This window comes from Anomaloglossus baeobatrachus, chromosome 1 (genome assembly GCF_048569485.1).
Source record: "Anomaloglossus baeobatrachus isolate aAnoBae1 chromosome 1, aAnoBae1.hap1, whole genome shotgun sequence".
Classification (NCBI taxonomy): Eukaryota; Metazoa; Chordata; class Amphibia; order Anura; family Aromobatidae; genus Anomaloglossus; species Anomaloglossus baeobatrachus.
Genome location: NC_134353.1, coordinates 285,734,189 through 285,756,354, shown reverse-complemented (window position 1 = coordinate 285,756,354; position 22,166 = coordinate 285,734,189). Strand labels below are relative to the sequence as shown.

The window sequence follows — 22,166 nt, the reverse complement described above, 5'->3', positions numbered from 1 at the left end:
TTATTAAGTGTAATTTTTGTTGTTTTTCACAACTTGAAAAGGTGAGTGTACCTCTTTTTTTATTCCATTTATGCCAAATAAGACCCAATTTGCACCTTTTGCTCCTTAGTGTTCTTACATACTGTCATTGTGCACATTGCTTAGTGCAGATCCCTTATGGAGTAGCCCAGACCCTGAAATTGGGGTCAATCATGACGCTTTGTTTCAGTGAGGGTGCAGAGGCTGCAGCAGTGACTGCAGCCTCTGCCCCTGATGATGCTTTATTTGAGTAACCCAGCATGCACTGGTATTCTCAAATGAAGCGTCATCAAAAAGGTAGTAGGGAGAAAAAGAAAAGCAGTTAAAAAGTGTAGTTTGGAAATAATAGGGAATATTAATTCAAGTATCTTAGAAAATAGTTTATATTATGGCATTAAATGGATAGGGATTTAGGCTTAAAATTAATTTGTATTTCAGACCACCCCTTTTAAAGAGCTTGAAAGGGGTTGGATACAGCCATACGAGGGTCCTATTCACATCTTTCAAAGCAACTGAAGTACTTGCAAGTCATGCCGAATTTTTTCGACGCAAACTAAATTTTGGGGAGAACTTTGCCATTTGCTGTCAAGTTTAAGTATTAAAAAATTCAAACATATCAACTCACATAATATATTCATGTCATTCTCAAACTATATCAAAATGAAAGACTACAAATGATACATTTATAACAATTTATTTATCATGCTTGCATATAAACATATATAAAAAATATTCTTTTGATGGAGTACCCACTTTAACGTTTTACACATTGAGATATCCCAGTGATATCCCACAGCCCTTCACTAGTCCTATTGCTTTTAAGTGCAACCAAGCAAAAAAATACTAAAAGTTGGTAACAAAAGACAGAAATAAAAGTATTGATCAAGATACAAAAACATTTTTTAGTAAAAAAAACACAATTCTTTGGATGTGATTTGGACGTGAGCGCATTACTTGATTCTATCAATTTCCAAAAGCACATGAAATGAAGGGGCATAAGCTGCCAGTACTGTATATGTGTCATATATTGTAACACCGTGGGCTCACTATAACACTGTACAGGTAATGCCTGGTGCATTCAATAAATATACATATAAATATTTGCTTCTCATAAAGTAGCAGCAGTTTGTTCTTTACTCAAAGTTTTTTGGATTTTTTCTTTGTAATCCAAGTGTGCATAAACATTGATCATTCGTCATCACTTCTTGAGGTTTGAAGAAAGAGAAGGTAAAGGCCATTAAAGCATCTTTGCATTAAATCTTCCTCAGTATTTCCAGCCATTACATCAATCAACATTATGCTAGTTTGATTTCTCCTGCATACAGGGTGATTAACAGAATGATGGCAAATCCGGTGAGCAGACCTGCATTCTGAATGACAAAATAGATCATGTCTGTTTTTCTCCCTTTAATCTTATCTTTGAGCATTTCATTCATTTCTGGAAACTAGAAGACAAAAGAAAAGAAATATATAAATAAGGTTATTCTTCTAAAAATGTCTCACCTTAATGAGGTTGTTCCATGAACAAAGTAAATTTCAAATAAAAGATCTTGGAATAAAAAAAAAGTTCCACAATTGGATATGTTAAAAAATGTTCCTGTGCTGAGATAATCTTATAAATGTGCCCCTGCTATGTTGTGTAATGGCCGTGTCTGATCATACCACAGATCCTGGGCTGGAGAAAAATAAATGAGAGAGTGTAGACAGGACAGCATGGCATCACAGCTGATGAGATAAAGCATGTAAAAAAGCTTTTCCTCACAGAAAGAATCAGCTGTGATGCCATGCTGTCCCGTCTGTATACTTTTTCACTTCCTCCCTGGCCCAGGCGATGTGGTATGGTCAGACCATGTCCCTGTACGGTCAGACACAGCCATTACACAGTACATAGCAGGGACACATTGATAAGATTATCTCTCACTGAGAACAATCAATCATTTCAACTGGCTAACACGGTACACAAACTTTTTCTCTTGTAACTTAGGCTACTTTCACACATACGGTTTGAGCAGTGTGGCTCAATCCGGCTGTGAAACCTATGCAACGGATGCGGCGAAAACACCGCATCCTTTGCATAAGTTTTTACATGCGGCCCGTCCGGTTTTTTCCGGTTACGGCACGCTACTGAGCATGCACAGTGGAAAAAACGCATGCGGCGGCTGGATGCATTTTTTTCCGCATCGCGCCGCATCCGGCGTCCATATGCATGCATTGAAAAATGCGCCGCAGCAGCCGGATGCAGCGCGATGCGGTTTTTTTTGCCGGACAAAAAAACGTTGCAAGCTACGTTGCCTCCAGCCGCCGCTTTAACTAATTTTGCCACAGCCGGAAAAACACGGATACAACGCAAAGCCATCAGGTACAATCCGGTAACAATGCAAATCTATGGGGATAAAACGGATGCGGTACCGGATCCGTTTTACCCGTTTTTTCCGGATTGTACCTGATGGAAAAAAACTGATGTGTGAAAGTAGCCTTAGATTATCACAGCACAAGAAATATTTTTTTAACACATCCAATTGTAGAACTTAAATTTTATTCCAAGATCTATTGATTAAATTGGACTTTGTTCATGGAAAAACCTCTTTATGTGTATGCAATCATCTAGTTATGGAGCTACATGCAGACTTTTTGTAGTGTATCTTTCCAATTGTAATGAATCAACTCTACAGTCTGCTGCATGTAACCCTTGCCTAAAATCCATCAACATTTTTACCTATGAAAACAATATGTAAGACTTTAAGGGTCTGATCAAAAAAATGCCACTAGTGCTTTAAATTTATGACATTCTTTAATTAAGAAGATCAAGTCCCAATAGCCATTCCTGCTTCTATGAGAAACTGTGCAGACAGGAATCTATGCTTCATATAACACTTTAGGGTATGTGCGCACGTTGCTTTTTACCTGCTTTTTACCTGCTTTTTTGCTGCTTTTTCTTCTGCGCTGTTTAATGCCAAAATGGATGTGTTCTTCTATTCAAGCAAAGTCTATGGGAATTTGGGTTTCTTGTTCACACTATGTTGTTCAAAATGCTGCCTTTTTGTGGCAGAACTTTGGTCAAAAACTCAGCTTTGCAGTGCAAAACCCAAATGGCAAAAACAATTGACATGTTGCTTCTTTGAAAAGCTGAGTTTTTGACCAAAGTTCTGCCTCAAAAAGGCAGCATTTTGAACAACATAGTGTGAACAAGAAACCCAAATTCCCATAGACTTTGCTTGAATAGAAGAACACATCCATTTTGGCATTAAACAGCGCAGAAGAAAAAGCAGCAAAAAAGCAGGTAAAAAGCAACGTGCGCACATGAGTGCCATTGCCAGAGTGGCAAGTAGTGTGCATTTCCTCTAGATTGTTATTAGTAATATGTAACACTGGGTTTTCTTGCTTTCTTCAAGTACACCTGTCCCAGATTTCTAGGGCCATTCCTAGGATATAAGAGTTTTCCAAGTATTGTTTTTTACTTTTTTTACTCCCTACCACACAGAGGCCTTCATTGCGCTCCTGCACATGCTCACTTTGATCCGCTCTGCTTAGGTCAGAGCAAAGTACTGTAATGCACAGCCACAAGGAAAGGACAAAGACCACCCATGCATGTGCACTACAATACTTTGAACTGCCCTCAGTAGGGCAGATCAAAGTGCGCATGCACAGGAGTGCAATGGAGGCCTTTGTGTGGAAGACGTAGGATGCGTCATCCACATGGGACTGGGAAGGACGGCGATCACACAAAATGCAGAGGTGCTGTACCGAGAGTAGCATCGCCCATTGGAAAAGATCGCCCCGCCGGTGAGAATATTAAAGGTGTTTTTTACGTTCTACAGAGAGGCCTGAGCACTTATTTACAGTATTCTAGAATGCTGCATATAAGGTCTCACTGGTGTGTGTCGCCCCCACATCAGCAGCCGGGCTGTTCGAATCCGGATCCGCGGTGGCTCGACAGGGCTCCGTACCCGGGGGTCGTGCGGCTCCTCAAACAAAGGGGGTTATGTACAGGGGATGGTGTGGAAGGTTCGTGACACCACCCGTGGTGCATGGTAAGATGGAGAACCACCGCTGCGATTGGGAGTACCCGGTGGCGATGGTGTGGGCAGCTAAGTGTTTAACCCCTCCACGGGTAGGGGGAATGCCCCGGGACTCGGTGATGGTAATTTGGATGTGCCATTGGGACGGTAAGGGTCACTTGCATACTCACTAAGTCCAATAACGCTGACACCGACAACTGTAGTAAACCAAAGTTCTGGATACCGCTGCCGCTGAGGGGGAGCACGCCTGGATCCCGTTTCTGTTGGTGTTGCCTGTTAGTCTGTGACCTTTCTCCATGGCACCTTGTCTTCTAGTTGGTCCCTTTAGTCTTAAACTAATTGAGTCCCGCTCCCTAGTGCGGCTAACTGAGGGATCTTGCTCTCAGGGTTCACACTTGGTATTTCTGGACCGTGTATTGGAAAGTCCTATCCCCCTCGTTGCGCTAGTACCCTGATTTTGGAGCAGGTGGAGAATGGATCTTGATGGCTCCATCCTCGTTGGGTAAATTGTCAGGACGCCTGAAGCTACTCCCTGACCTAGGGTCCAAGTACCCTGTCGTGCCCTGGCCCCTGCCCGTTAATGGCACAAGGCCACTGGCTGTCCTCCTCGACAGTCCGTGCCCCCTGTCACGATCCCCTGCGACCAGGGTCAAGCTCCTACCAGGCCCAGACCAACGTCTGCTACCTACAGTGCTGGCCAAAAGTTTTGGCACCCCTGCAATTCTGTCAGATAATATTCAGTTTCTTCTTGAAAATGATTGTAATCACAAATTCTTTGGTATTATTATCTTCATTTATTTTGCTTGCAATGAAAAAACACAAAAGAGAATGAAACAAAAATCAAATCATTGATCATTTCACACAAAACTCCAAAAATGAGCCAGTCAAAAGTATTGACACCCTTAGCCTAATACTTGGTTGCACAACCTTTAGTCAAAATAACTGCAAACAACTGCTTCCGGTAACCATCAATGAGTTTCTTACAATGCTCTGCTGGAATTTTACACCATTCTTCTTTGGCAAACTGCTCCAGGTCCCTGAGATTTGAAGGGTGCCTTCTCCAAACTGCCATTTTGAGATCTCTCCACAGGTGTTCTATGGGATTCAGGTCTGGACTCATCACTGGCCACTTTAGTAGTCTCCAGTGCCTTCTATCAAACCATTTTCTAGTGCTTTTTGAAGTGTGTTTTGGGTCATTGTCCTGCTGGAAGACCCAGCTTTCTCACACTGGGCCCTACATTATGCTGCAAAATTTGTTGGTAGTCTGCAGACTTCATAACGCCATGCACACGGTCAAGCAGTCCAGTGCCAGAGGCAGCAAAGCAACCACAAAACATCAGGGAACCTCCGCCATGTTTGACTGTAGGGACCGTGTTCTTTTCTTTGAATGCCTCTTTTTTTTTTCCTGTAAACTCTATGTTGATGACTTTTCCCAAAAAGCTTTACTTTTGTCTCATCTGACCAGAGAACATTCTTGCAAAACGTTTTAGGCTTTCTCAGGTAAGTTTTGGCAAACTCCAGCCTGGCTTTTTTATGTCTCAGGGTAAGAATTGGGGTCTTCCTGGGTATCCTACCATACAGTCCCTTTTCATTCAGACGCCGACGGATAGTACGGGTTGACACTGTTGTACCCTCGGACTGCAGGGCAGCTTGAACTTGTTTGGATGTTAGTCGAGGTTCTTTATCGACCATCCGCACAATCTTGCGTTGAAATCTCTCGTCAATTTTTCTTTTCCTTCCACATCTAGGGAGGTAAGCCACAGTGCCATGGGTTTTAAACTTCTTGATGACACTGCGCACTGTAGACACAGGAACTTTCAGGTCTTTGGAGATGTACTTGTAGCCTTGAGATTGCTCATGCTTCCTCACAATTTGGATTCTCATGTCCTCAGACAGTTCTTTGGTCTTCTTTCTTTTCTCCATGCTCAATGTGGTACACACAAGGACACAGGACAGAGGTTGAGTCAACTTTAATCCATGTCAACTGGTTGCAAGTGTGATTTAGTTATTACCAACACCTGTTAGGTGCCACAGGTAAGTTACAGCTGCTGTTAATTACACAAATTAGAGAAGCATCACATGATTTTTCAAACAGTGCCAATACTTTTGTCCACCCCCTTTTTTATGTTTGGTGTGGAATTATATCCAATTTGGCTTTATGACAATTTTTTTTTTCCATTGAAGAAAATATAAATGATAATGATACCAAAGAATTTGTGATTGCAATCATTTTCAAGAAGAAACTGAGTATTATCTGATAGAATTGCAGGGGTGCCAATACTTTTGGCCAGCACTGTAGTAGTTCCAAAGAGCCCATCTCTTAACCTCCTCTCTCTCTGAGAGCTACTTCACAATCACTGTCTCCTGACACTCCTGACCCCCCTTTTCCAACCCTCCAAGTGGGCAACCCTATTCCACTCAGGCCGTCCACTGGTGTGTCTGGTGGGTGTGGCGCAGAGTGTTCCTAGGATTTTGATTAGCTGTTCTTGGCAACACCAAAGGTTAGAGACCCGTAACCAAGGAGGAGGTGGATATTGCACAGAAGGGCAGATTGCACAATACCCTGTGATGACCTGATAGGACAGGGCATCACAGGTGCGGCCCGCATCTCATAAGGGAAAAACCTGGTGACAGGTTACTGTTAACTGATGACATAAGTATATATGACCCCAAGATGTGACCTACAATAGACATCTTAATCCCTTAAGGACAGGTCAATTTTGTTTGTTTTTGTGCTTTTGTTTTTTCCTTCCCTTCTTCCAAGAGCCATAACTTTTTTATTTTTATGTAGCTATAGCCATGTGTGGGCTTGTTTTTTGTGGAATGAGGTGTACTTTTAAATTACACTATCAATTTTATCATATAGTGTACTGATAAGCATGAAAAAATATCTAAGTGTGGCAAAATAGCAAAAAAGTGAAATTCTGCAGCTTTTTTGGGGCTTCTTATTTCCAGATTTCATTTTACCATAAAACTGACAATATGATTGTACAGGTCAGTACTCTTACGTAGATACCAATCATGCATCAGTTTTGTTTTATTTAAGTGGTGAAAAAAATTCAAAAATCTTGCTTATGTCATGACTTTCCGTAACGTTTTCAATTTTTGGGATATGGAGCTGTGTGAGGGCTTGGTTTTTGCACCCCGAACTAATTATTTTACTGATATTATTTTGAGGTATATATTGTGTTTTGGCTTTTGATCACCTGTTATTACTTTTTTGTGTTGTTGTGGCAGCCGAAAAACTGCAATTCTGGTGTTTGGATTTTTTCTCTTGTTATGCTCATTATGATCTGATGAGATTACTTTATTTTATATTTTGATAGAGTATTATAAAGTATTCATTTATCTATAAGGCTATGTGCCCACGGTACATTTTTTTCAGCACAAAGAAAGTACCGTATGTCTTGGCAAGAAAAAAGCTGCTGACAAAATGCTTTTTTCATGCTTTTGTGCTTTCTATTTCTTGCTTCTTTCCATGTGTTTTTTAATGTTTTTTTTCATGCTTTTTCACATGCTTTGTTTCATGGTATTTTTTGTCATGGCAATCTCGGGGGTTCAGGCGTTGTACCCCCGTGATTGCCGCCAGGTCTCCAGATGATCTTACAGCCGGGACTCAGCTCTCACTGCCTAGAGCTGTGCTTGCACCGGTCCCGGCAATTTAACCTCCTGAATGCTGCGATCAGTGCAATGGCAGCAGTCAGAAGGCAGGGAGAGTGATCTCTTACCTCTTCCTAACGATCGGGTCCCTGGACAGTGATCACAGGGGCCCGAATGCTGCCATAGTAACCCTGGCTCATCACCATAATGAGCCAGGCTTACTGAGCTAAGGATCACCTCACAGACCGGACTTCCCTCCAGCAAAGTAAAGCCCGTGAGGTCTAGGTGCAGGGAACCCCAGTGACATTCATGCCGGTTGATCTGCAGGAAACCCCCGTGATTTGGCGGCATGAACGGGATTCACCTTGTGACGTCACTCAGGTTACCTGTGCTCACACGTGAATGTCCAGCTGTGACCGTCACTAACCAATTGCGGCTGACTCTCTGCTGCAATTAGGGGGACCAGACCACATGCTGTTTTTTTTTTTTTGTTTTTTAATTATTTATTTAAATAATTTAAAAAAGAAAAGCAGAATGCAGTTCCTCTTATTTTGATACACAACAAAGATAATCGCACAGCTGAGCTGCAGCCTGTAGCCATCTTTATCTGTGCTGGTATCAATATGGGGGGAGCAGGGGGAGTTCCTTCGCCAAATGTTTTATTTATTTATTTTTGTTATACCATGATATAGACCCTGAGACAGAGCCTATGATTCCAACAAATCAACAGACGCTGTCTGGGAGCTGGGTCTGACTGCAGCCAATCAGATACGCCAGTGGGCGGGGAGAGCAGTGAATATTTATTAGAGATAATTGTCGGGCCCGGAAGTAATGCTGCAGTGCCGCCTGCTTTAACCCTTTTGCTTCCTTTTTTTTTTTTTAAATCTTTCTTTTATAGTGGCCAATCACAGCCATGCCAATACGTGACATGGCTGTAATGGGCAGGGAAAGGATGTTTTTCGCCATTTTCCGATAATTTATACTGCTACTTGGCAAGATGTTTTGCGGTAAATGATCAGATGTCCGATCCAGCCAAAGATCATACTATTTTTTCCGATTTTTGCCGATTAGGATCACTTATGTTTATTATAGGTGACATCAAAAATCAAATAAAAAAGCACACAAAAAAGCAACATGGGCATTACTGTCGCGGGTGGCGGGGCGCGGTGCTCGCTAACGCTCGGGTCCGGCGCAGCTGCGTGGGTAGGGGTTGGTGGTCCCGGGGCCCGGTGGTGTGATGGGGAGGCAGGGTTGGTGAGGTGCAGGGTTGCCGGGACAACGTGGCGTGGTGCCGGATGGCACGGGTGTACTCACTCAGCAAGAGATGCACAAAGTCTCCGGTAAACCAAACGGCTGGATGGACGGGTCCCGCAGCCGACTGCTGTGTCTCTCCCCGGACAGGTGATGGTGGCTGTCTCTCCCTGCACCTTTGTGTACTGTGACTCCAATGGCTTCCCAATGGTAGTCCGCTCCCCGGTGTATAGATACCGGAGGCGCCCGTTTTGCCCGCAGGCGCTGGCCCTTGGATTTCTAGCCATTGGCGATGGCTGTGTATCCTCACGGTGTTAGCGATTGCCTTCAATCGGGACTTGGATGTTAGGGAACCCCGGGGGTTCCTGTCACATTCGGATTTGACTATTGACAGTGGCTCCAATCCTGGTCGGGGTCTGATGGCCCTGCCTGGGTGTGCTTAGCTTCACTCCGTTCCCCGGTCCGGTACCGGTGGGCCACCACCCAGCCCCGGTCCTTACGGCTCTACGGAGTTCCACTAACTCCTGCAGACGGCCACCACCATCTGCCAACCTTTCTGTCAGTGCCTGGGCTCCGACCCAGACACTTCAAGTGTTTACTCCTCTCACTTCCACCTCCTGGCCTCCAGGCCTGTGAACTCCTCAGTGGGTGGGGCCAACCGCCTGACTCCGCCCCACCTGGTGTGGACATCAGACCCTGGAGGGAGGCAACAAGGGTTTTGTGTCTGACTAATGTAACTGTCCGGGGGTGGGGTGGTGTGTGTGTTTTGTCTGTGGCTGCCTGGCTAGTCCAGGGCGCCACATTACAAATGTGTTTTTTCCTGAATTTTTCACTGACTCCATTGAAGTCAATTGGGGAAAATAGCAGGAAGAAATGCTAAAACAATTGAAATGTTGCTTCTTTTTTCAGCAACAAAAAAAGCAATTGAACAAGAAGCAACGTGGGCACAGCAAGTCACGATTTTCATAGACTTTGCTGGGATAATTTCTCCTTGCTTTTATTGATTAAAAGAGAAAGGAAAAACACTAGAAATAGACTAAAATCTGTCACCATTGTGGGTAAGATGCGAGGTGATTGTGCTGTCACAGATGAGAGGTAGTATCACTGATTTGTATTTCCAATGCTGGAGCGATCAGTGCTGAGCAGAATACTGACAGCCAATAAGTATGCAGAGGGCGGGGCTGGACAGTGAGGATGGGTGGTGCCAGCTCTGACTGTGAGGTTTGGCAACCAAGGAAAGGAAAAAGTCAAGTTTGCTTGAGCTGCAGGAAAACAAAGTGTCTGCAGAGAATAAAGTGATAATTCAAAAGGAACAAAAGTCAGAAACAATAAAAAAAAAAGTAGGGATGTTTTAGATGACACTACAGCACAGATTAGCGTAAAAAAAATGTTGGAGTTTATGTCAGACAACTTCTTTAAGTTTGTGAGTGTAACATGAAACAATGTGGAAAAGTTCACAGGGTGTGAATACTTTATCAAGGCATTGTAGGTCATCAATATTAAAGTAGCGGACAACCCCTCTAAACTATTAAGATACTTTGCATCTTACCATATCTGCCAGTCCTATATACAGAAACATTCCTCCAGCGATTGCAAAGATGATACTTGGTTCAAAGTTGTTACCTATTACAATCCCAATTATCATTCCAAGGTAACATGAACATGCTGAAGCAAAGTTGAAGAATAATGCCTGGGGAATACTCATTCCAGAACTTAGCAAGATCGCAAAATCACCTGAAAACCAGAACATGTAATAGGTAAGATATAGTACACATAGATCATATATTGTGTATACTTTGATATCATCACATGATGAGTATATGTGTATGTATATATTGAAAAATGTTGTTATTATTGAGATTATTATCGTCGTTGTTGTTGTTGTTGTTATTATTATCTTACTGAATCACACATATAGACAAATACCCCAAATCAATAGATTCAAGTGAATATACTTCATAAGGCAAAAAAAATCTGTGCTCCCCTACTTTAGGGTACGCTTACACTGGTGTATAATATGGAGGAGTGCCATGTGAGAAAATCCCATATTGCACTCTAAGGCGGGCTTTGCACGTTGCGACATCGCAAGCCGATGCTGCAATGTCGCACGCGATAGTCCCCGCCCCCGTCGCAGCAGCGATATCTTGTGATTCCTGGTGTAGCGAACATTATCGCTACGCCAGCTTCACATGCACTCACCTGTCCTGCGACGTCGCTTTGGCCGGCGAACCGCCTCCTTCCTAAGGGGGCAGTTCGTACAACGTCAGAGCGACATCACACGGCAGGCGGCCAATCAAAGCGGAGGGGCGGAGATGAGCAGGATGTAAACATCCCGTCCACCTTCTTCCTTCCGTATAGCCGCCGGCAGCAGGTAAGGTGATGTTCCTCGCTCCTGCGGCTTCACACACAGCGATGTATGCTGCCGCAGGAACGAGGAACAACATCGTACCTGTCGCGGCAGCGTAGTTTTGAAAAAGTCGGAGCCTACACCGATGATTCGATAACGCGCTTTTGCGCTCGTTAATCGTATCATCTAGGATTTACACACTACAATGTCGAAAGTGACACCGGATGTGCGTCACTTTCGATTTGACCCCACCGACATCGCACGTGCGATGTTGCAACGTGCAAAGCCGCCCTAAGTCAATGATGCAGATCAGATATGGGTTTTTTTCCTCAGCTTTAATTGAACTGACCAAAAAAAATGCAGTGTGCTGTGATTGGCAGCGAGTCTCGAATCATGCGCACCCACACAAGTCTATTGGTGCATATGAAAAATTGGACTGCACTAATGACATCTGAGTGCAGTGCAATATACGCCAAGACACAGTGGAGAAGATGGAGAAATTAATCTCTCCTTCTCTGCACCTTGCTCCAATTCTCGCATTCAAGATAATTGGAGTACAGTAGAATGACATTCTTCTAAAGCGGGCAGCAGAGTTTGAGCAGACTGTCAATAGCTCTCGCTCATCTCACCTCGGCCTTAAAATTATTGACTATCCAGCCTTTAGTCCTAATCAGTCAACAATGATCAGGTGAGAAGCATAGCATAGTTAGTTCCCAGGGATCTTGAAGAGGATAATAAGGTAGCTGTGAGACTGTGACCGGGGTTATCTATGACGGCCGGTACGTCTCGCCCCGGTTGTGCTCACTCCATGCATAGAAAGCAACTCCACTCCAGGGTTTATGCTGTTTCCCTGCAGGCTAAAGGAGGCTTAAAAGGAAACAGGAACATGGGCGTGGGGCCTTAGTGTGAGGGAGTGAACACAACTCCCTGAGTGTCTGCCCGGGGAGCACATGTATATTGTTGTTGGACTTTTGGTTTGTGTAATAAACCGTGTGCTGTGACCATTGGTGCCTGGATCCCGTGTCTTCTGCCGTGCAGCCGACCACGCTACCTCACAGATGGTGGAGAATGCGGGCATGCCAGCCCGGTGAGGTGTAGCATCCATCCCTGGTGACCCGGTAGCACATGTCCTGGATTCGAGCGGCTATTCTACACCCCAAACCCGGTGACGCCATGGAGGACATACTAAAGCAACTGGCTCAGGCTAATGCACAGCAACAACAGGCTAATGCACAGCAACAACAGGCTAATGCACAGCAACAACAGGCTAATGAACAGCAGCAACAGACCAATGCACACCTGCTCCGGTCGTTGGAACGTCAGCAGCAATCCTTGCAATTGCAGGAAAAAAGGCACCAAGAACAGATGGTTCTCCTGGCCAAGTCAATCCGTGCCGGACCGGCAGCAACAACCCTGGAACCAGGTGATGACGGCAGCGTCCGGAAAGTGGTGAGACAAGTGTTGCAAAAGATGACCCCGGGGGATGATGTGGAAGCGTTCCTGGCGGTGTTTGAGCGGGTGGCCGAGCGGGAAAAGCTGCCGACCCCCCAGTGGGCTGAGGTATTGTCGCCCTATCTGACGGGGGAGCCCCAAAAAGCGTACCTGGACCTCTGTACCGAGGACGCCATAGAATATGCGACCCTGAAAGCCGAAATACTTGCTCGGTTGGGGGTGAATACCTATGTACGGGCTCAGCGGGTAAATCAGTGGTTCTATGAGGAAGCCAAACCAGTACGCTCCCAAGCCTATGACTTGTTGCATCTGGTAAAGAAGTGGTTGCAGCCTGACACTCTGAGCCCAGCGCAAATGGTGGAAAGGGTAGTAGTTGATCACTTTGTGCGCACTTTACCCGTCACCATTCAACGGTGGGTAGGACAGGGCGACCCAAGTACCCTGGACCAATTAGTATGCCTGGTGGAGCGGCATGTGGCTACGCAGGACTTGATACGGGACACTGAGACTTTGCGTACCGCCCGTCGGTCCGGCCCCTCAAAGCCTAGAGTCAAGGACCCACCGCTGACACCGGTGCGGGAGACCGCTACCGTCCCATCCGAGGCCGCGCCCGCCGTCCCTGAGGTCCGGAAGGCTATGTACCCTAAACGACAACTCGTCAAGGGGGTTTCCTTCCCTATTAGATGTTGGCGGTGCCAGCGGGTGGGACATATGGAAGCCCAGTGTCCACTCACCACGGAGCCCATGGATTGTGGGGTTACCCGGCGGGGTTCAATGTATGCTCAGGTGGTGTGTACCGCTGACCTTGTCTCCCCGGAGACTGAGCCCCACTTGTGCCAAATACAGGTGAATGGATGTCCGGTTACAGGCTTGTTGGATTCCGGAAGCTTAGTGACCCTGGTGCGATCAACCCTAAGGGCTGAAGTAAAAGCCACAGGACGTATCGTGGGGGTGGTTTGCATACATGGGGACTGCCGAGACTATCCCACGGGGATTGTCACCATCACAGCACCCTGCGGTCAGGTGCAACATGAGGTGAGACTTATTAACACTCTTCCCTATGATGTGATCCTAGGAAGGGATCTGCCCTATTTTTGGACTTTATGGAAGGGGCCTCCTAAGTCCCCTCAGATATTGGACAGTCCGGGACCTGAGCCCGACAATCCCGAATCCGGGACGCCTGCCGTAGGGGTCCCCATGATAGGGACAGAATGTGAACCCGATAGGTCGCCCCTAGAGGTTTTGGCAGGAGAGGCTGAGATGGTCGAGCCCATCCCGGAGTTGGAGGCATCCCCGGATACGTTTGGGACAGCCCAACTCCAGGACCCTACAATAATACATGCCCGGAGTCGGGTACAGTGGTTGACGGGGTGGCACAGCTGCCCGGTGCCCAGGAAAGGTACCCCCATTTCGATCTTAAAAAGGATTTACTCTACCGGGTAGATGAAATACGGGGCGTGGGGGTAGAGCAGTTGGTGGTGCCCCGGCCATATCGCCGGCGGGTCCTCGACTTGGCTCATAAACACCTGATGAGTGGCCACCTAGGGGTCAAGAAAACGCAGGAGCAAATATTGCAAAGGTTCTATTGGCCCGGGGTCTTTGGGGAGGTAAAACGGTTCTGCGAAACCTGCCCGGAGTGTCAGCTTACCGCACCCCTGGCCCATTTTCGCAGTCCGTTGGTACCCTTACCCATTATAGAAGTCCCTTTTGAACGGATAGGGATGGATCTGGTGGGGCCCCTCGTAAAGTCCGCTCGAGGGCACCAACACATCCTAGTGATCGTTGACTATGCCACCCGATATCCAGAGGCGATACCTCTCAGACATACTGCAGCGAAGCTTATAGCTCGGGAGTTGTTTGCTGTGTTCTGCCGGGTGGGGTTGCCCAAGGAGATCCTTACGGATCAGGGGACCCCATTCATGTCTAAAGTGACCAAAGAGCTATGCCGGCTACTCCAGATCAAGCAGTTGCGTACGTCTGTGTATCATCCTCAGACGGACGGTTTAGTGGAACGATTCAATAAAACCCTGAAAACCATGCTCAAAAGGGTGATTTCCAAAGACGGGAAAGACTGGGATATGATGCTTCCCTATTTGATGTTTGCCATCCGAGAGGTGCCACAGGCATCCACGGGGTTTTCGCCTTTTGAGTTGTTATACGGGCGACATCCCCGGGGATTGTTGGACCTGGCAAAGGAAACATGGGAGCAGGAGCCCACCCCCCATAAAAGTGTGATTGAACACATTTTAGGAATGCAGAACCGCATAAGCGCGGTCATGCCAATTGTGAAGGAGCATTTACAGGAGGCTCAGGCCGCGCAAAGCGGCCGCTACAATAGACAAGCCACCGTGCGGACCTTTAAACCCGGGGATCGGGTGTTGGTATTGATCCCCACGGCGGAGAGTAAATTCCTGGCTCAGTGGCAAGGCCCCTACGAGATAAAGGAAAGAATCGGAGTGGTCAACTATAAGGTATTGCAGCCCGGTAGGCGGAAACCTGAACAAATATACCATGTCAACCTGTTAAAACCTTGGCAGGAACGGGAAAGCCTGATGGTTGATTTATCCCCATCTCCCTCCTCTTCGGGTTGTTCAAACCCGGCTCCAGCGACCTCTGGAGAGGACGAACCGGAAGTAAGGATTGGAGAAGCCCTCACCAAGCAACAGAGGCGAGAGGCCAGACGGCTGGTTCAGCAGAACCCCGATGTCTTCTCCGAGCTGCCTGGTAGGACCAGTCTGATACGACATGACATTGTCACCGAGCCTCACCTGAAGGTACGCCTGAAGCCATACCGGGTACCGGAGGCTCGACGACAAGCCATATCAGAGGAAGTAAAGACAATGCTACGCCTGGGGGTCATCAAAAAATCCCGGAGTGAATGGGCTAGTCCCATTGTCCTAATACCAAAACCCGATGGCTCCTTAAGGTTCTGCAATGACTTTCGGAGATTGAACGAAATATCCAAGTTCGATCTCTACCCCATGCCCCGGGTGGATGAGCTGATTGATAGACTGGGACAGGCGCGATATTTCACCACGCTCGACCTGACCAAGGGGTACTGGCAGGTGCCACTGATGGAGTCCGCCAAGGAGAAAACCGCTTTTGTTACGCCGGAGGGTCTCTTCCACTATGTTGTCTTGCCTTTTGGGTTACATGGCACTCCGGCCACGTTCCAGAGGTTGATGGACTTGGTGCTGGAACCCCACCAGGCGTATGCATCAGCGTACCTGGATGGCATCATTATTTACAGCTCTGAGTGGCAGACCCACTTGGAACAGGTACAAGCGGTGGTGAACGCGCTCCGAACAGCCGGATTGACAGCCAATCCCAAGAAATGTGCGTTGGGGCTCACAGAAGCCCGCTACTTGGGCTACGTAATAGGCCAAGGAGTGATTAAGCCCCAAATTAACAAAGTTGAGGCGATCCAGAAGTGGCCTAGACCCCTGACCACGAAGCAAGTTAGGGCCTTCCTGGGTATCGTTGGGTACTACAGGAGGTTTGTAAAAGATTTTGCGGGACTATCAGCCCCCTTGACGGACCTTCTCAAAGGCAAGAAGTCCGTCATGGTGCACTGGACTCCGCAGGCTGAGGACTCCTTCCGGGCCCTGAAGGGGGTCCTGTGCGGACAGCCCGTTCTTGTCAACCCTGATTTCCGGAAGGAGTTCATAGTACAGACTGACGCCTCTGAGGTCGGCCTGGGGGCAGTGCTGTCTCAGGTGGTTCAGGGGGAGGAACACCCCGTCACCTTCTTAAGTAGGAAGCTCACCCCTCTCGAGCGGAATTATAGCGTAGTGGAGAAGGAGTGCCTGGCGATCAAGTGGGCCTTGGAGTCCCTACGCTATTACCTGCTGGGACGGCAGTTTCGCTTGGTGACGGATCACTCTCCACTGGTCTGGATGAGGTCCGCCAAGGAACGGAATGCCCGGGTTACCCGGTGGTTCCTTTCTCTGCAGAACTTCTGGTTTACGGTTGAACACGGGGCCGGTAGGTTGCAGGGTAACGCCGATGCCTTGTCCCGTGGCCTGTGTTTGATGGCGGGAGTTCAACCCCGCTCGCTTGAACTGAGGGGGGGGGTGTGTGAGACTGTGACCGGGGTTATCTATGACGGCCGGTACGTCTCGCCCCGGTTGTGCTCACTCCATGCATAGAAAGCAACTCCACTCCAGGGTTTATGCTGTTTCCCTGCAGGCTAAAGGAGGGTTAAAAGGAAACAGGAACATGGGCGTGGGGCCTTAGTGTGAGGGAGTGAACACAACTCCCTGAGTGTCTGCCCGGGGAGCACATGTATATTGTTGTTGGACTTTTGGTTTGTGTAATAAACCGTGTGCTGTGACCATTGGTGCCTGGATCCCGTGTCTTCTGCCGTGCAGCCGACCACGCTACCTCACATAGCCCATTCACTTCCGCCAGTTGTGCCCTTCAGAATGCAACACGCCAGCAGTTGAGATACTCAACTATCTTCCAACATGTCATTTTGTGAAATGAAAGACAAACTACATGGGTAGCATGTCCCAACTTAAAGCACCACTCCAGAGTTAGTTTTTTCAGCTCTGGAGTGGTGCTTTAAATCTAAGTCCCCCAACCCCTGTTTTATTTTCACCTTCCACCAACTTCACCTATTATCGAGAGCCCTCCAGTCTGCGAAGCCATCTTGTGACCTTACCTTCTGACTAGCCAAAAGGAAGAAGTTACATCACAAGCTCCCAATGCATCTCTATGAGAGCCTGAACGAGCACAGAACGAGGCTCTCATAGACTTGTATCGAGTTGTGACCTCCAGCTGCTCTATGAAACACTGAAGCAGTCGGCAGGTCACAAATTAGATGACAAATCACCGGAGGCAAACTGGAGTGATAGAAGAGGAAGCTGCCGGAAGGTCAGACAGGGGGCAGGGGATTTATATTTAAAGCAGCACTAAGGTGGTGCAAAACCAAATTGTTGGAATAGTGCTTTAAAAAAAAAGGTAAAAAGTGAAGCTGAAATTTTTGTGACCTTCCCATTTGTTTGAATGGAACTTGCTGCCAAAGCAACTCCATTCAGATAAATGTCACTGATCTTCAGTAATAGAGATTTCTGTAAAAAATATACCTGCTATTCACAAGTTTTAGAAACCTCAATCACAATAATAAACAGCAAAATGGAAATAGACTAATGACTGCACATAGAGCCAATATTACCAAGGCATCCTCCCTTTAAATTTAGACCCCACAGAAAATAAATTAATAAATATGACTTATCGAGTTATTCTGGCTTTGAATATAGGAATGCTTTTTAATTAGAATTATAAAATGATAATTAAAATGTAATTATTTACACCTTACAAAAATGAGCGAGATGTTTCTACTCCACCGTACAATATGCTATTTAGATGTATTATTATTATTGTTGTTCTGGTGACTAGAACATTACACTTCTTACCAAATTCATGTGGAAATTCTTCACACAGAATTGCAATAGATGTGCTCAGCCCCTGCAAAGGGGACAGGGTAAACGAAGCTCCAATAGCCATCCCATCAATTAAGTTATGCAGGCCATCGCTCAGCGTAATCATCCATGCCAGTGTGCCAATGTCCTTCAGTGGTGTCCATTTCCTTACTTTGCAGCAATTTGTCCCTTCTGAGTCCTGTAACACATGGTAATGTGAAAGAGAGGGTAAATGTCAGTAGACGTGATTTATCCTGTAGCTTCCTTGTAAGAATGGTTAATCAGAAAGACCTGTAATGTAAGAAGTCAGTGGTATTAAAGGGATGCTCTAGGTAAAACCCAACACCATTTTAGGCCTCTTTCACACGTCCGTATTTTGCATCAGTGTTTCGTCAGTATTTGGATGCCAAAAGCAGAAGTGGAACTTACAGGAAAGAACTATAATTGAAAGATTGACACCTGTTCTGTGTTTTGGAGACACTCCTGGTTTTGACATCCAAATACTGATGAAACACTGATGCTAAATACTGATGTGTGAAAGAGTCCTTATGCCTAGTTACAGGATGTTACGGAGTGATACCGGACCCACGGATTCTCTCTATATGCCATATTTTATGAATGGAATATAATGAAATCCAGGTGTAACTTGATAATGTCTTCATTTGTGGCAGAAGGGCCTTTGGGCACCCTAAGGTACAAAGTCCCATGTGCAATGGCTACTAGTCAACAACAAATGGCTCATTCAGATGTTTTATAAGTTCTACCTGTGTTTTTCATGGACAGAACTCATACAGTTAGGTCCAGAAGTATTTGGACAGTGACACAATTTTCGCGAGTTGGGCTCTGCATGCCACCACATTGGATTTGAAATGAAACCTCTACAACAGAATTCAAGTGCAGATTGTAACGTTTAATTTGAAGGTTTGAACAAAAATATCTGATAGAAATTGTAGGAATTGTACACATTTCTTTACAAACACTCCACATTTTAGGAGGTCAAAAGTAATTGGACAAATAAACCAAACCCAAACAAAATATTTTTATTTTCAATATTTTGTTGCGAATCCTTTGGAGGCAATCACTGCCTTAAGTCTGGAACCCATGGACATCACCAAATGCTGGGTTTCCTCCTTCTTAATGCTTTGCCAGGCCTTTACAGCCGCAGCCTTCAGGTCTTGCTTGTTTGTGGGTTTTTCCGTCTTAAGTCTGGATTTGAGCAAGTGAAATGCATGCTCAATTGGGTTAAGATCTGGTGATTGACTTGGCCATTGCAGAATGTTCCACTTTTTTGCACTCATGAACTCCTGGGTAGCTTTGGCTGTATGCTTGGGGTCATTGTCCATCTGTACTATGAAGCGCCGTCCGATCAACTTTGCGGCATTTGGCTGAATCTGGGCTGAAAGTATATCCCGGTACACTTCAGAATTCATCCGGCTACTCTTGTCTGCTGTTATGTCATCAATAAACACAAGTGACCCAGTGCCATTGAAAGCCATGCATGCCCATGCCATCACGTTGCCTCCACCATGTTTTACAGAGGATGTGGTGTGCCTTGGATCATGTGCCGTTCCCTTTCTTCTCCAAACTTTTTTCTTCCCATCATTCTGGTACAGGTTGATCTTTGTCTCATCTGTCCATAGAATACTTTTCCAGAACTGAGCTAGCTTTATGAGGTGTTTTTCAGCAAATTTAACTCTGGCCTGTCTATTTTTGGAATTGATGAATGGTTTGCATCTAGATGTGAACCCTTTGTATTTACTTTCATGGAGTCTTCTCTTTACTGTTGACTTAGAGACAGATACACCTACTTTACTGAGAGTGTTCTGGACTTCAGTTGATGTTGTGAACGGGTTCTTCTTCATCAAAGAAAGTATGCGGCGATCATCCACCACTGTTGTCATCCGTGGACGCCCAGGCCTTTTTGAGTTCCCAAGCTCACCAGTCAATTCCTTTTTTCTCAGAATGTACCCGACTGTTGATTTTGCTACTCCAAGCATGTCTGCTATCTCTCTGATGGATTTTTTCTTTTTTTTCAGCCTCAGGATGTTCTGCTTCACCTCAATTGAGAGTTCCTTAGACCGCATGTTGTCTGGTCACAGCAACAGCTTCCAAATGAAAACCACACACCTGTAATCAACCCCAGACCTTTTAACTACTTCATTGATTACAGGTTAACGAGGGAGACGCCTTCAGAGTTAATTGCAGCCCTTAGAGTCCCTTGTCCAATTACTTTTGGTCCCTTGAAAAAGAGGAGGCTATGCATTACAGAGCTATGATTCCTAAACCCTTTCTCCGATTTGGATGTGAAAACTCTCATATTGCAGCTGGGAGTGTGCACTTTCAGCCCATATTATATATATATATAATTGTATTTCTGAACATGTTTTTGTAAACAGCTAAAATAACAAAACTTGTGTCACTGTCCAAATATTTCTGGCTCTGACTGTATCTATTATAATTTAAAAAGCTGTTCTCATGTCCAATTTATTTTTTGCAGACCAAGCTTCCGATGCAAAATTTACCGGGACATGACCAATATTTATCCCAATTAAAATCAGCAATACATGTCTATGGGCTTGTGAAAAGTTGGACAACAGTCAGGTGCTACCCAAGCACTGACTGCTTTCACGGACTGTAAGATAGAAAGTGGAGAAACTTTTTTTCTCTAATCTGAGAAAAACTGATGAAGATTTAACCAAACTGTGATGATATTGATGAAAATCTCATAAATCTCTGAACAAAATCACTAATTAAACCAGGTCCATTTTACTCATACTTAAACAAGTATGGACGTCTTATAGCTACTTTCCTGATAAAATACCAGCCCCAGAAATGTAATTTTTATCCACAGGAAACAAAACAGCTAGGAGCCAGTGTACATAACCTAAAATACTTTTTTTTTGCCACCCATGAGAACAGGGCCGGCGTCAGCACCAGCGCACCCGGGCAAGTGCCATGGCCCAGGAAAAACAAGTGGGATCTACACGCCATCGTCAGGTGCAGTGATCTATTCTGCGGCCTGACGGACTATTTCTGGGAACAGCAGTGCTTGGGCCAGCAGCTGCACTTTGCTGGCTGCCAGCTCTTTAAATGAGCATGCAGCTAAATGCTGAGGGATGGCATTCTTCTGTGGGTGGAGTTCGCATTTAATGCACTCCCATTCCACAGGTGTAGAGTTGAGTCACACCACCAGCCAATGTCCCCCAGTGCTGTATGCCCCTCGAGCTGGATGTCCACCCAGAACTGTATGCCAGCCCCAGTGCTGTATACCCCCACACCTAATAACGTGTATGCCCCCCAGAGTTGTATGCCCCAGTGATGTATGGCTATCCATCCCAGTAACGTATATGCCTTCCAGTACTGTATGCATCCCACATCAGTAACATATATGCCTGTATGCCACCCAGTAATGTGTATGCTACCCTGTAATGTGTATGCCCTCCACTAATGTGTATGTCACCCAGTGCTGTATGCCCCCCGAGCTGTATATTCCCCCAGTGCCATATGCCCTCCCAAACCAGTAACAGTAACATCTATGCTCCCCAGTGCTGTATGACTCCCCACCCTAGTGACATGAATGCCCTAGTGCTGTATGCACCTTACCCAAGTAACATGTATGCCTCCCAGTAATGTATATGCCCCACAGTAATGTGTATGCCCCCAGCAATTTGTTTGCCCCCACAGTTGTGTATGCCCCCAAGTGCTGTCTATGCCTTTTTGTGAGTACATGAATGATGTGTACATCTATGTATGTCAGTGTATATGACTGTGTGTATATTTATGTTTGTTTCTATGTATTTTTGTGATATTTGTGTTCAAATATATATGTACATACAGTATGCCTGTATGTGTATGCATCTGTGTATGTGAATATCTGTGTGTGCATGGGGCCCACGAAAACCTGGTGTCAGCACTGTATCAGAAAGTTGGTGGAAATACAATCTAATTTCTATTACTAGTTACAAAGTAGACGTCACAAAGACATAAATGTGAAAGGGCAATGAGTATATATAAAAATTTATGAACAAATGTTTACAAGGAGAAATTCAAAGAACG

At 45.7% G+C, this 22,166-nt stretch overlaps 1 protein-coding gene across 1 annotated transcript in view; it reads right to left on the bottom strand.

Annotated features, from left to right (window-relative positions):
• Positions 1-729: 729 nt before the first annotated feature.
• The window catches only part of SLC39A8 (solute carrier family 39 member 8), a 104,451-nt gene continuing 83,014 nt past the window's right edge, over positions 730-22,166 (bottom strand). The window contains exons 6-8 of the mRNA XM_075336831.1: positions 18,105-18,309; positions 10,438-10,622; positions 730-1,463 (exon numbers count right to left, since the gene is read on the bottom strand). Of these exons, the coding sequence (XP_075192946.1) occupies positions 1,314-1,463; positions 10,438-10,622; positions 18,105-18,309 (540 nt within the window). The 3' untranslated portion in view covers positions 730-1,313. The remainder of the gene's footprint in view (positions 1,464-10,437; positions 10,623-18,104; positions 18,310-22,166) is intronic.